The sequence below is a fragment of the Adiantum capillus-veneris genome, chromosome 1 (assembly GCF_014529385.1).
Source record: "Adiantum capillus-veneris isolate H3 chromosome 1, ASM1452938v2, whole genome shotgun sequence".
NCBI classification, from domain to species: Eukaryota; Viridiplantae; Streptophyta; class Polypodiopsida; order Polypodiales; family Pteridaceae; genus Adiantum; species Adiantum capillus-veneris.
Window position 1 is genome coordinate 54,285,364 of NC_140931.1, and position 14,540 is coordinate 54,299,903.

The 14,540-nt window shown below is 41.5% G+C and overlaps 1 protein-coding gene and 1 non-coding gene across 2 annotated transcripts; both read left to right on the forward strand.

Annotated features, from left to right (window-relative positions):
• Positions 1-3,365: 3,365 nt before the first annotated feature.
• TRNAW-CCA (transfer RNA tryptophan (anticodon CCA)) lies at positions 3,366-3,439 on the forward strand. Its single transcript has one exon. It is a non-coding gene; the product is annotated as a tRNA-Trp (tRNA).
• A 4,937-nt stretch (positions 3,440-8,376) lies between these two features.
• LOC147464796 (uncharacterized) lies at positions 8,377-9,934 on the forward strand. Its single transcript, XM_086516664.1, has one exon. It carries the CDS (start codon positions 8,435-8,437, stop codon positions 8,879-8,881), a length of 447 nt encoding a protein of 148 aa, XP_086372790.1. The 5' UTR covers positions 8,377-8,434; the 3' UTR covers positions 8,882-9,934.
• Positions 9,935-14,540: the final 4,606 nt, after the last annotated feature.

A 14,540-nucleotide genomic window follows, 5' to 3' on the forward strand; every position in this document is an offset into this window, starting at 1 on the left:
AATTGGTTTGAAAAATATATTCCCCGGTTAACGCCGGCTTTGTGCAAAAGAAGTCTTGGTTCATAAAAATGAGCTCCTTTACTTCTACTTTTCTAGATTCGAATTTCGATTAACCAAAAAATTATACCTTGCTTATTCAGTAATTGACACCTCTGCTGTCACTTCATGTTTTAAAAGGATTACAGGAGTTTTCAGTCCTGTATTCACCAAGATCATATTTGATGAGCGTAACAGTTTGATTAAACCCTTGTCCCTATCATGCCTTTTATTTCCATATCGCAATAGCTTTACTAAATATTATAGAGCGCCTTCACGTAGTAAAGTGGAACTGGAATTATGTAGTTAACCTAAGCTCTGACATTGCTGCATAAGCTTGGCTCCTGAACCGTACATGAGACTGATGATCTCATACGGCTCTTCCCGTCATGTTAGCGTCTTCTCTTTAAGCTATGGCGAAAGGCGGGCGTTTTAAACTATAGTACGATTTTACTTATAATTGTAAACAAAGACAGTTAAGACAGTGATTTTCACGAGTTTTAAATACCTTTACCTTACATATGATTTGCTGTTATTTACAATTAATAATCAATAAAGTCAATGGGTCTCCATGTTAGCCCTGGAGCTTGGTGGAGAATCCTCTTTCTAAGAGCATACAGCCAGGCAGGCCTTCCGTTTCTGGAGCTTCATGGGCGTTGCCCCGTTCCCTAACCGGATGCTTAGACGTGAGCTACACTTCGTAGAAGATGCCGCAAGCGTAAATGGTTCGTCCTAGACCTAGAATGAAAGAGCCATCAATAACTTACTTTTCTTGGGCGTCTAGGGACGCTCAATGACAATCCCCAAGTTGTCACTGCCTTACTTTTTCCGCTATTACGATAATGAGTCCCTCGGTGCAGTCAGCACCGTCGATTGTCGGGCAACGAGGCTTACACTCATTCATTGTTCGTCCTATGTGTGCTCTAGGCCTTTTGCTTTTGTGGCTTCGAGGGTAGCTACCTTTCTATTAAATCAAGGCCTGAGAGTTGGCTGAACATCCCAGCTATTGACGTGGCAACTAACGATCTCTGTTTTTTTGTCTGTTTCTGGTTAGAGTTCGCGTCATTAGTAGTGCGGGTCATTCCGCGGATATTGCTTGGGACTAACAGATCACACTGGGGAATGATTAACCAAAGCTCGTTTTGCTTTCTTTTATTTTTGTTTTGTTTTTCGTTATAAGGTCTGTTCTTATCTTAATATCCATGGGAGCTTGTAAAAAGATGAAAACATGAAAATGAAAATGAAAGGGATCCAAAACAAAAGTAAAGTGTCATTTTCATCGAAAATAGTGTCACTTTCATCATCATCGGGAGGTTGAACTTTCCTAGATCGACTTCCTGTCCCATTTGCTTCGGCATGATAATTTAAATTTTAATAAATAAAATGAAAGAAAATATGATAAGAAAAGAGAAAAATCAAGATAGAAAAAGAAATTAAAAAAAACACATAAATTACAACCGTGCTTGCGTGAAAGGGAATGGAAAAGGGAACCGTTAGGATCGCCCATCAGCTTAGGACCACCAGGTTGACGTCGCCGCATCGGCTAGATCTGGCAAGTCGAGGCTATTGAGATCGAAAACACAGTGGACTTAACGGCTTCGTCTATCACACTGTAAAGCCGATAGATTGTATCATTTGCGATAGCACAGACTGCAATAAATATCAGCAATCCTGCAATCATCCCATTCGACTGATAGGGTTGGTGGTTACTTCAGTTACTAATTCGTTAACTAAAGTTACTTGAGGCTAAATCAGCTAAGGTTGTGGATTAGCTATCTCCTTTTTTTCCGAGTCGTAGTTTTTTCAGAATAGAACTAACCATAGGGATAGGGACTTTACTTGCACTCTTACTTTCGTCACTTTTGTTTGTACCCCTTTTGTTGCTATCCCTTGCTAAAGCCCGTGGCTGCCACAGTAAGGGCAACTAAAAGGCTCAAAAGACTCTTTTTGGCATGCATTTATGCTCGTCAATTCAAGGCACATTTTGGTTTTATTTGTTTTGCAAGGCAGATGCGGTTCTTTGATCCTATTCGCTACTTATCTGTTGCCATTGTATGTTATTGGAAGGTTCAACGCCTTTGGTCATAACTGGCCAGGTGGGATACTTGACCTCTTAACGTTGATTGTCGATTTTTCAATCTGATGATGAATCATCGAACCCACTCTGCGGAAGCGGAGCTACCATATCAGTTATCGTGGAATGCTCAGGGCAAAACTGGAACTACTTTATCCATCTTTCAAAAGAAATTATCTAACCTATAGGTAGTTTGCAGGCCAAAAACACACTCGCTAAGCTATCAAAGACCGTTAGTTAACGTTAACTTGCTATATTCAAATCCAAGACCGAAGCACAAGAGATTCTTGTTGAGAGAGAATAAGTTTTGCCATCCATTACCACGCACGCAAACTACCTTTAGTTTGGTTAGAGAACCGGAACCCGGCGCCGACGATTGAACGAGTTGTTTGTCGCTTCATTCAACGGTAGGGGTCTGGGCCGTGAGTAACTTGGTGCAACATGGAGATCGAATTCTTGCATTCTATTTAGTTTGTTTTTTTTTTGCGGAACAGAAAGCGACATCGAGGGAAGGAAACAAGGCAACCTACACTCGTGTAGGCTTGAACTGATCGCCGGCTACTCCCTTTCCAGAGGGTAGGTCCGTAAGATGGTTAGGGAAGGTTTCATAAGGTAGTGTTCGCAGTCCTTGCCGGTAACCTCGCTTTGTAGTCCTAACCACTAATAGTGGCAGTGGCATTATTACCTTGCCCTTCGTAGTTACTACCACTAACAGTGGCATTTTTTATAACTTCTTTGCCATCATTTCGACTAAGGATTGAAGAACGAAAGCGCTCATTTAAGGGAACAAGTGAATCTGTTAAATGAACGGGTTATTCACTTGAAACGGTCGGAAAAGTTTATGTTTGACTTGTATTCTGATCAAGTTAGGCGTAAATATGGGTTTATACAATTGACACAAAAAGGCAATTCAGTGGAAGAGCAGGGGCAGTTACGTGCAAAGACAGTGAAATTCAAAGGACAACCGCAGAGTACGACAGGAGACAGAAATCACTCCTCTAGATCTGATCTAGGGGGCGCTAGTAAAGACAGCAATCTTAGTGTCAGTGAGCCGCTTCGGATCATGAGCCCAACTGAGGAATATTTTATTAATTATACTTTGATGCTATGGCTGGATTTTGCCACAGACCTTTATTCCCCATTGATCAAATGGGTTGTAAAAAAAACTGCAACGAATACAAATATATTGTCGCTACTTCCTTGGCTGTAACTTTTACTTCGGAGATTGAAGTGACTCCTTTTAGGTTAGGAGGGGGCGCCTTTAGTTTAGTTTGGTAGAACGTGGGTCTCCAAAACCCGATGTCGTAGGTTCGAATCCTACAGGGCGTGTTTTTTCTTACCTACCCAAGGATTGCTTAAGCGGTACACATTAAAATTGAAATAGGAATAGAATTAATTTTCGTCGTTAGAAAAGCGGCACATCTGCTATTTGTTTCCTGAAATACTTTTTTGGACAGAGAAGAGGCGAGGAGGTAGGGGGAGGATTCGACAGATATCTTTTAAATCTTCCCCCTTCCCAATATCAAAATCTTATCTTAGGTAGGACGATTCTTAACTAAATTTCATCGAATATTTAATTGGTTACTCTGTCGGTATTACAAGTATGCAGTTACAAAAAATCTAGCTAGGGTTATCGGAATTAAGCCTAACACGATTCCAGATAGTAATGCTTCAACCATTTTAATTTGTGAATGTTTAATACAAATACTTACCAAAGTAAACGCATTAACTAATAATTAATCGTTAGTAGGTGCGATGGATTAGTAAGCGCTGTGTGTAAAACTTTTTCGTCCCTATTTACTTTTTTTTTCCTTATTTTCTGCTTTATTTTAGCATATTAAAGCAATTCAAATAGTCTGACAGTGCTTTGCCTATTCGTTTTTGGCTGGCATTTAGGAAGTTTTATGTTATAAGCTGTAAGTCGGGCTATCTACAGTTAACTTTATACCTTAAACGGTGTAGAGTCACTATGTATAGGAGTCTGGCCGTTAATGACACGGGCATGGCTCGTTGTAGTCCTTGCTTGGGACGCTGACATCTAAAGCTCCGTTGGTTTATCAAGCAAGTTAAAGGCCGCTAGTAAAGTAAGATTATTCGCTATCCTGCCTGAGGCAATGAAAATTAAATTGAAATGCCAGAAATATCGGTAAAACAAATCAAATAGAAACCTTTTTCTAATGGATTAGCTTTTTTCCTTATTCTCATGTTTATTTGCTTCGCGTGCAGAACGCTCAAAAACTCCGCCGATGCCTACGGAAAGGCCACAGGCAGAGTCCTCTAATTCCCTAGTCTTTACTAACAATTCGAAGGGAGTTCCACAAGAACCTGCTCCGGGCAGTAGCTCAGGTTCAAGTGATTCAGTGCCTGACTGGGAAGGGACCCTCCCACTTTGGCAGATTGGCTTAAAGATATTATATCCTCGGTCTTTTTTAAAGTTCTTGTATGTATTGGATTTTTTAAGTGCCTTCTCCCCCAAAAATCCTGTCTTGGCCCAGATCTACTGGTCTGGGGCCCAGCCCCTGTAGCGTGAAAAGCTTGGCAAAAAAAGTGAATCATGCCATCTCGAAGTCAGAAACGTATGCCTCTAGCTCAGCGCGTTGTCTAGAAGCACATTCGCCTAATGAGCAAAAAACCCTAATGAAGGATGTAGAGAAAACAACACTTATGCAAGAATAGCGAAACGCTATACCGAAAGCTATCCGCTTCTAACTCTCCCAACTAAGCCCCATTGCGGCTACAGGCTGCCCATCGTGACCATCCCGTTTTATGTTGCTGCCATGAAGCTGACTGTCCAAGCTGCCACTTTCCATGTATTGATTGATAGATTAGCAATTTGCTGCTTTATTAGCTGCCTTGCAGTAGCTTAATAAGGGAACGAGGTTAGCTCAAAGAACTTAAACTTAAACTTGGCAAGCTGAATCTTACATAGGTTGGCTTGTTTTTGTGTTGCTTCGAAACCTAGAGAAAATACAAGCCTTTTTGAAGGGAAGCGATAACACGTAACCAGGGCATACGTAGGCGCGAAGCCGCTGAAATCGTATTGGCATGGCCTAATCGCATTACTACGCTTAGGACAAGAGCCTCGTCACTATGTTATACAACCTTAGACCCTACTTACGTGTAACACGGCGAAGCACTTGAACTTTTAGCTGCCGCTTTGAATACATGAATAAATTGAGGCCCGAAGGGATGAACACGTTAGTACTGACTGATTTGCGATGGCTAAAGTCTTACTGCTCTCTAAGGGACGAAGGGGGCAGCCGAAGCGAAGGCGCGACGCGTTTTCGTGTAACCGATAGATTGGCGTTGCCATAGATATGAACTGCCCGTTGCCTGCGGCCCTCGTTGTTTCATTGTACAGAATACCTTTTCCTTGCCTCGCCACTTAGGATCAAGACTAATGCAGGGTACGTACAAAGCAAAAAAGGAACCGATACGATCAAGAAAGAAAGATAGCCCCCGTAACCCCTAAAAAGTAAAGATAGGCGATATCCTGCAAAGGCAGCCAAAGTAGGCCTCGTGGAACTGAGAAAGGTTAGCCTCCCCGCAACCAAGCAAGCACTGCTTTGATAGCAAGAAAGGCTAGAGGTTGTAGGCAGAAAGTATCGAAAGCAGGCAAGAAGGGAAAGTGGGCCAGTGCAATAACCCAGACATTATTGATCCTCTGCTTCTATTTACTCAATTTTCTGCCTTCCTTCCCGTGGTTGGCTTGTTTTGTTTGCCCTAGCGACACCATTAAGAGGACTGGGTGATTGTGATTAGAGATCAATTCACTGTCGCTTCGAGTACACGACGAGGTTACGAAACCCGTCATGGCGATAACATGGTAATTTAGAAACAAGGCGTGTATGAGGAACTATCAATGTCTACGGTTTGCGTTGGGATTGCCCTTCGGCACTTCAGGGCTCAACCAATTAAACTCTCGGTGTCTACGGCGTTAGAATGAACTTCGTGCATCCATTTATTTCTACGGAATTACCAACGCTAGACTGGACGTATTCGACCATAGCGCCCAGATTATGCAGGGAAAACCAGCGATACTTTTTAAGAGCAAAGGTACAGGAACGTAGTGGCGTTCTCAACTCATTCCTCTGATCCCAGTATAAATTGGATCGGCGAGAAAGGTTAACCCAACCCTGCTTGACACTTTGTGCCCCTCGCTCCCTAGTCTTGGCATAGGATTTAAAACATCGAAAAGGTGGGCTATAGGAAAAAGCGTAGGGAACCGCTTACTTTAAATAAAACAAGAACTGAAAGAAAGAGGACTGAACATAATACCGGGTGGAAGATACATGCTTTACCTTGCAAGTTGTGAAAGCTTTCTTCTCAATAAGAGTGAGAGTTAGTGGTATATAGCTTTATCGAAGCCCGAAATGAAACGATGTTGCACTGAAGAGGACTCGAACCCCTAACTACCTGGTTCGAAGCCAGGGACTCTATCCAATTGAGCTATCGGTGCGGGGGGGTTGGGTCAAGGAAAGCCCAACCCTGGAAATGTTTTTTGCGTTATTTCAAAATGAGTTTACGTAATTAAAGAAAATTAACTCAATTAAAAGACAAAAAAGTCAATCTTTGTCGTTGATGATCTCTCGGTTGGTTACCGAATAATTTAACCATCCCTTCCCTAAAAGAAAGTAATTACTTGATATATGTAATCCGTAATATTCGGATTCAGTCGTCAGCTGTGGTTTTTACCCTCCCCAGGGTGTCCGCTCTGCCCGTGAGACGGTTTTTTTAACCACGACGTCTACGTTTAAGTTTAAAGGCAGTCCCTTTACGAATCCGGCTTCTAAGCCTATGGAACTTAACGAAAATCTGGACAGCGTCCCTGGCTTTATTATGAACGGCTTGGATTTTATCCGCCTCCTCCTGCGAAACAGTTATTTCTGTTTCTGGATTCAGCGGCGGCATGTCTTGCTCAACAAAAACTACTTCTGGAGTCGAAGGCAAGAGCTCAAACAGGGCTTTATACATGTCAATCAAAGGTTGCGCCTGGGAGACTATTTGCGCGGCATAATGCGCTATCACTTCCTGGGAGAAGGGGACCTTCAAGAGGAGTTCTATGCCCTCTTCCGGGGACATGCTTAAAGGGAGAGATACCCCAGAGATGAGCATCAAGCCAGGAATAAGGTCCTTATGGAACGACGTGAACAGACGGGAGTTTGCCTCCTTAAACTGTACCGAAATCTGAGCCCATTCCTGCATTGTGGCTTCGCTGACTATGGAGGGGTTTAACTTGGCAGAGATAGAGTTTACTAGATTGTTTATTTGCGCAGGCTGCAGTTGTGAAACGAATTCATAACCGTTCTCAGCGCTGGGCAATCTGCCTTGTTGGCAGGTTTTTAGTATTTTATCACAATCTTGCCAAGTTTCAAATAAGATTGAACGGCAATCCTCCTCCTTTAGTTGCATAAACTGTGAATGTGAAGACGCTTGAGTTACTATTGAAGAACTACTAGCGCCCATATTCATACAGTATGCTGTTTCAGCAAACCCAAGCCCAATTAGATTTAATAAAATTAAAAAAAGAGCAACAAACAAGAATACCTTTCTCAACGAAAGAAAGGAGAGATATATGGTGAGGTTATTAAAAAGAAAGGAGAGATATATGTTGAGGTTCTTAGAAATAAAGGAGAGATATATGGTGAGGTTATTCAAAAGAAAGGAGAGATTTCTGGTGAGGTTATTCAAATTCAAAAGATTTCTTTTTTAGTGAGGTTATTCATGGAACTAAATACGTTTCCAATACCTACTGCTGCTCCTGCTAGGGCTATGGTAGCCGCTCCTACTCCAATTAATTTTGCACCTTCTAGCGTAACTAATTCTTAAGTGTCTGTGTAATAATAATAAAAAGGTGTAGCTAGCACGCAAAAAAAGCACTTTTTTGTCTCAGAAAAGAAACAAAAAGAAATGTTATCAACACTTGAAATAAGATTTTTCTTAGTAACTTGTTATTTGACATTGATTTATAATTCAATGCGTATGATACTACTAATGCTATAACTATACTTAAAAGAATACTTATATCATATTGTATTAAATTACTATTAAAATTGTCAATTAAACTATTCTCATTTATCTCACCTAAATAACTATTATTTATTATATGAAATATTAATGGAAATAAACTTACCACTTTTAATAACAATAGTTTTAGGCTTGATAACTTATTACTTATTACTGAATTTACTATATGCGGGGTTGAAACACATTGTATACCCGACAAAGAAGAAGAAAAAGCAATTGGTTTCGACGAAGAAGCGTAAGGCAAAGAAGCAATTAGCTGAGAAACTGCGGGTTTCAACGAAGAAGCAATTGGCAAAGATGCTACGGGTTTCGACGCTGCGGGCGAAGACGGAGAAGCTACTGGCAAAAAAGCAATTGGTTTCAACGAAGAAGCTACGGGTTTCGACGAAGATGATTTATGCGTATTTATTGTTAATTTTGGGGCCGAGGATTGATCTATCGATTGATCCTCAGCAGCAAGGTAACGAGAAAGAATCAGGTGACAATAAAGGATCAGCCGACGATAAAGGTTTAGGCATAGGCAACAAACTATCAGGCGTAGACGATATAGGATCGGACACGTTAGATACAGAATCCGGCACTGACGATACAGGATTAGGCACTGACGATACAGGATCAGGCATAGATAAAGGATCTGGCACTGACGATACAGGGGGGTTTGGTTCTGAAACCGATAAAGGAATTGATACTTCAGTAAACATATTGGTTACAGGCTTATTAACATCTGTTTTAAATTTGTTGTAATCTTTTGATAGTTTATTTACTAATCTAAAAGTATAGTTACATGAATTACAAATCTTCAAAAAGTTAGCGTTTGTTTTAAATTTAAGTAACTTCTTTATTGTATCTTTATATAAGGTCTTATCCCCCGTAATTTTTTGAAACAAAATCAAATCATTTTTTAGAATCTCAAAAACTTGTTTTTTTCTTCCTTCTTTTCTTTCACTTTTTATTATTCTTTTCGAGCGCTTCTTTTCTTTGAAGCGTTGAGGAACACGAGGAAATCACCACACCAACCACGAAAGTTTCTGTCCCGCAAATCAGCCACTATCGCTACCTGGCTTGAATCACTCCACCGTACGTAGCTGGGTCATTCCACAGATCAGGCATGACGCTATCCTTCTCCCGCTACCTTAGGGCTTGGATCATTCCATCGCGGAGTCGCGGCTCTCCGTTTGGTTTGCTTGCCGTCATTGGCTTTCTGCGTGGACGGATAGGCAACTCGGTTGGAAAGCTATCTCCGACCTTGCATTGGCAGACTTCCTTCGATACCCAATACAGGAGTCGTTGCGTTGGAGCACTTCGATAGCTGCGCAGAAACCCGGGAAATGTCCATGGGTATCGAAAGCCCCGCCATCCTGCCCTGCCCTGCATTTCACGCGATTATTCTACTATACCATTACTTAGCGCTTCCCCAGTGATTGGCGCGGAAGGGAAACCGGCGATAGCACTACGACTACGAGGTCAGGCCCAATGATTTCTCTATCTATCGCGCGGAACCCTTGCTGGCATGCGATTACCTGTTTGGTCAACTAGCTATTACATAGGTTGGCTCATAGGCCTGCCTTTAGGTTCCGTTTTGAAAGGTGATCTCATAACATAAGTCAAAGCGCTTCTCGTGTCCATGTGACAATCCGTATCATATCGAGACAATATGCCCTGACCAATGCGGCCGGCGTAGGAAACCGGAACAAACGTCTTCGATTCAGAAAGACACAAAGCATCCTTCTGACGTAATAGAATTGGTTGATGGCATGAGCAAACAGCCGGAAGATAACGTGTTTGCGTGAAATTGACGATTTGACCATTAGATGATAAATAGATCATGGTTTCTAATTATACTTCGTTTTTCTCTAATAAAAAAGTGAATATTGAAAGGTTGCACGCTGATATCTCAGCTACATGGCAGTCTGTAAAGCACAATCCTAGCAAGCGAAGGGATTTCCGGGGGGAAAGCCCAAGCGATAAAGCATTAGCCATATCAAGAATTACTTTACTTTACTTAAATGTATCTACATTTTGAAACGTAATGGTAGGATTGACGAGCCTGCCTTCAAGAGTCTAAAGATCCCTTACTGTGGCAGCAACGGGTAAAGGCAAGCGAAGGGATTTCCGGGGGAAAGCCCAAGCGATTAAGCGCTATATCTTTTATTAGTACAATGCATCTACATTCAACGTAATGGTAGGATTAACGAGAATGCCTTTAAGAGTCTAAAGAGCCACGGTCAAAGGCAAGTGAAGAGAAAGCCCAATTAAAGATGCAAGCGTAGCAAAGGGTTTTTCGTGGGGAGGGAAAGCCCGAGCGGAGCAGCCAATTAAAGAACAATGATTGCATTCCTAAATGGTTAAAGACAGAGAGTTTCACCCGTTTAGGTAACCTAGCTATTACGTTGATTTGTTTCATCCTTGGTTGTTTGAGTGAAAATCTAGAATACCATGTAAAATGACGGATTTGCTTGCCCACTAATGTTATTTTAACACTCTACCCTAGTTTTTTCATGAACCCGGTGGTTCGCGTGGTAATGGATGGTGCTTAATATTCCTTTTTCCTTTCTTTTTCTTGCAACTTTTATAAGGCTCTTTACCCTGGCTTGGTGAGTCAGTCTTTTCATTCTTTTGCTCTGTTATAAAAGGTTGCGAACTCATGGTTTTGCTTTTGTCAGAGGAGCTAGTGCTTTCCAAAGTTAAGTTTCCTTGGTCCCCTTTTTTAGGTAAGTGCTTGCCTTCTTTTAACTCACTAGTTTGATGCCTAAGCTCTATAGCTTGAAGCCTTTTATTAAGCTAAAAAGAAAAAAAGCCTTACCTTACCTTACCTTACCTTACGTGGCAACTAAACTATAACTATTAGGTACATTAGCAAACCCGGTCTCAGAATCTATTGCGATCATATAAGAATCCCTAAGATCTTAGGGGGCATGGGAATTGCAATTTTATCAACGTCTTATGGACTCATTACAGATCGGGAAGCTAGGCGAAGAAAAACTGGGGGGGGAAATTCTACGCCATATTTGGTAATTGAAAGGGAGAAACAGGGACAAAAGTTACTTATTTTCACCAGTTACGTCTTCAATGAAAAGAATTTTTTTGGAGAAACCTGTAATGTAAATAGGAGGTTTACTTATTCCAAATGATGAAGAAACAGAATCTCATTGACATGGAAGGTACAGTTACAGAATCTTTACCCAATGCCACGTTTTGAGCGTGTTCGGATAATGGATGTCAAGTTTTGACTCATATATCGGGGAGGATGCGACGCAGTTATATAAGAATACTACCAGGAGATAGGGTAAGAGCTGAACTGAGTCCCTATGATCTTACCAAGGGACGCATCATCTACCGCCTTAGAAGTAGGCATACAAACAATAGTCAGTAGATTTCGGTATCAGTTTAGATTTTCGGCAGTTAACCAAACCACTTCTCTTGCCAAATTTCCTATCTTGATTAGATCGAAGAAACATGTAGCAAACCTACAGGTAGATTTACCCAATTAATTCAAGGTTATAGATACGAAAATCCGTGCTTCCATTCGGAAAATATGTAAAAAATGTCGATTGATTCTACGACGTAGACGAATCATGGTAATTTGTTGCAACTCAAAACATAAACAGAAACAAGGATAATAAATATTTCTATCTGAAAAAGAATATTAATTAAACAGAGCTTCCCAATAAAAATAATTAATTAATTATGTCAAGTCAAATAAATCGAGAAAAATTCGTTCACGTGGGGGAAAACGCGGAGTTCAAAAGGGAGTCATTCATATACAGGCGAGTTTCAATAACACTATCATTACCGTCACAGACGTCCGGGGACAGGTAATTATTTGGTCTTCCGCCGGTGCCTGTGGATTTAAGGGAACACGCAAAAGCACGCCATTTGCTGCGCAAGCTGCGGCTGAGAATGCAATTAAAGCATCAGTGGATCGGGGTATGAAACAAGCAGAAGTTATGATGAGCGGGCCCGGACCGGGGAGAGACACCGCTTTGCGAGCTATTCGCAGAAGCGGCATAATCCTCAGTTTCATACGTGACGTGACTCCTATGCCGTATAATGGTTGTAGACCCCCCAGAAAGAGACGCGTCTAACTAGTGATTAGTCACATCAAAAGGAGAGAAAAAAAAATTACGTATGCGCACGCAAAAACGAGATGTCGACCTCTAAGCAGGCAATTCAGTGGAAATGCCTTGAATCCAAAATAGAAAGTAAGCGGCTTCATTATGGTCGTTTCCTTGTATCTCCCTTTAAAAGGGGTCAAGCCAGTATTGTAGGAATTGCCATGCGTAGAGCTTTGTCACAAGAGATTGAAGGGACAAGCATAACACGTGCAAGATTTTGCGGAGTCGTGCACGAGTATTCCACAATAACGGGTCTTCAAGAGACAATACATGATGCTTTAGTTAATCCGAAAGAGATTGTGCTTAGGGGCGATTCAAAAGAAGATATTCAAGAGGCGTTTTCATCTGTAACAGGTCCTAAAGAAGTAACTGCGGGCGATCCATCATTACCACCTGGCGTCGAAGCAATTGACAATTCGCAATATATAGCTACCATTACCCAACCAATATCTCTAACTATTGAATTAGAGATTGAAAAAGATTGCGGATATCGTATAGAAAATCTAGCGAAATCCGGAAAGGGACAATTTCCCATCGATGCTGTATTTATGCCTGTCCGAAACGTAAATTATAGCATCCATCTATTTGGAAGTGGTAGAGCGACGCAGGAAATCTCATTCATTGAAATATGGACTAATGGTAGTCCGACACCACACGAAGCACTTAGGAAAGCTTCTGAAAAACTCATGGACTTGCCAACCACCTTCTCGTATGTAAGGGGCGGAGACGTATCTCTCTTCGAAAATGGATTCTCTTGCTTCCTTTGCCTCCTTGAAAGTTTATAAAGGGTGATTCCCTTGCCTCTGCTTCCAAAGTAGCTTTTGCCTAAACATTTTTAGATTCCTTTGCCTTTTTTAGAGTTTCTAATGATTTTATGCCTTTGTTAGGCACATCTCTATGTTTATAAGCATAATAATAGAATAAAAAAGGCGTTCTTTAAAAAGATCTACTAAGAAGCAGAAACACACTACTGTAAGCACCAGATGAGTAATAAACAGTAATGAAACCCCCCTAACCTAAAAAAGTTAGTGGTTGGCTTGTTTTGTTTGCCCTAGCGACACCATTAAGAGGACTGGGTGATTGTGATTAGAGATCAATTCACTGTCGCTTCGAGTACACGACGAGGTTACGAAACCCGTCATGGCGATAACATGGTAATTTAGAAACAAGGCGTGTATGAGGAACTATCAATGTCTACGGTTTGCGTTGGGATTGCCCTTCGGCACTTCAGGGCTCAACCAATTAAACTCTCGGTGTCTACGGCGTTAGAATGAACTTCGTGCATCCATTTATTTCTACGGAATTACCAACGCTAGACTGGACGTATTCGACCATGCGCCCAGATTATGCAGGGAAAACCAGCGATACTTTTTAAGAGCAAAGGGTACAGGAACGTAGTGGCGTTCTCAACTCATTCCTCTGATCCCAGTATAAATTGGATCGGCGAGAAAGGTTAACCCAACCCTGCTTGACACTTTGTGCCCCTCGCTCCCTAGTCTTGGCATAGGATTTAAAACATCGAAAAGGTGGGCTATAGGAAAAAGCGTAGGGAACCGCTTACTTTAAATAAAACAAGAACTGAAAGAAAGAGGACTGAACATAATACCGGGTGGAAGATACATGCTTTACCTTGCAAGTTGTGAAAGCTTTCTTCTCAATAAGAGTGAGAGTTAGTGGTATATAGCTTTATCGAAGCCCGAAATGAAACGATGTTGCACTGAAGAGGACTCGAACCCCTAACTACCTGGTTCGAAGCCAGGGACTCTATCCAATTGAGCTATCGGTGCGGGGGGGTTGGGTCAAGGAAAGCCCAACCCTGGAAATGTTTTTTGCGTTATTTCAAAATGAGTTTACGTAATTAAAGAAAATTAACTCAATTAAAAGACAAAAAAGTCAATCTTTGTCGTTGATGATCTCTCGGTTGGTTACCGAATAATTTAACCATCCCTTCCCTAAAAGAAAGTAATTACTTGATATATGTAATCCGTAATATTCGGATTCAGTCGTCAGCTGTGGTTTTTACCCTCCCCAGGGTGTCCGCTCTGCCCGTGAGACGGTTTTTTAACCACGACGTCTACGTTTAAGTTTAAAGGCAGTCCCTTTACGAATCCGGCTTCTAAGCCTATGGAACTTAACGAAAATCTGGACAGCGTCCCTGGCTTTATTATGAACGGCTTGGATTTTATCCGCCTCCTCCTGCGAAACAGTTATTTCTGTTTCTGGATTCAGCGGCGGCATGTCTTGCTCAACAAAAACTACTTCTGGAGTCGAAGGCAAGAGCTCAAACA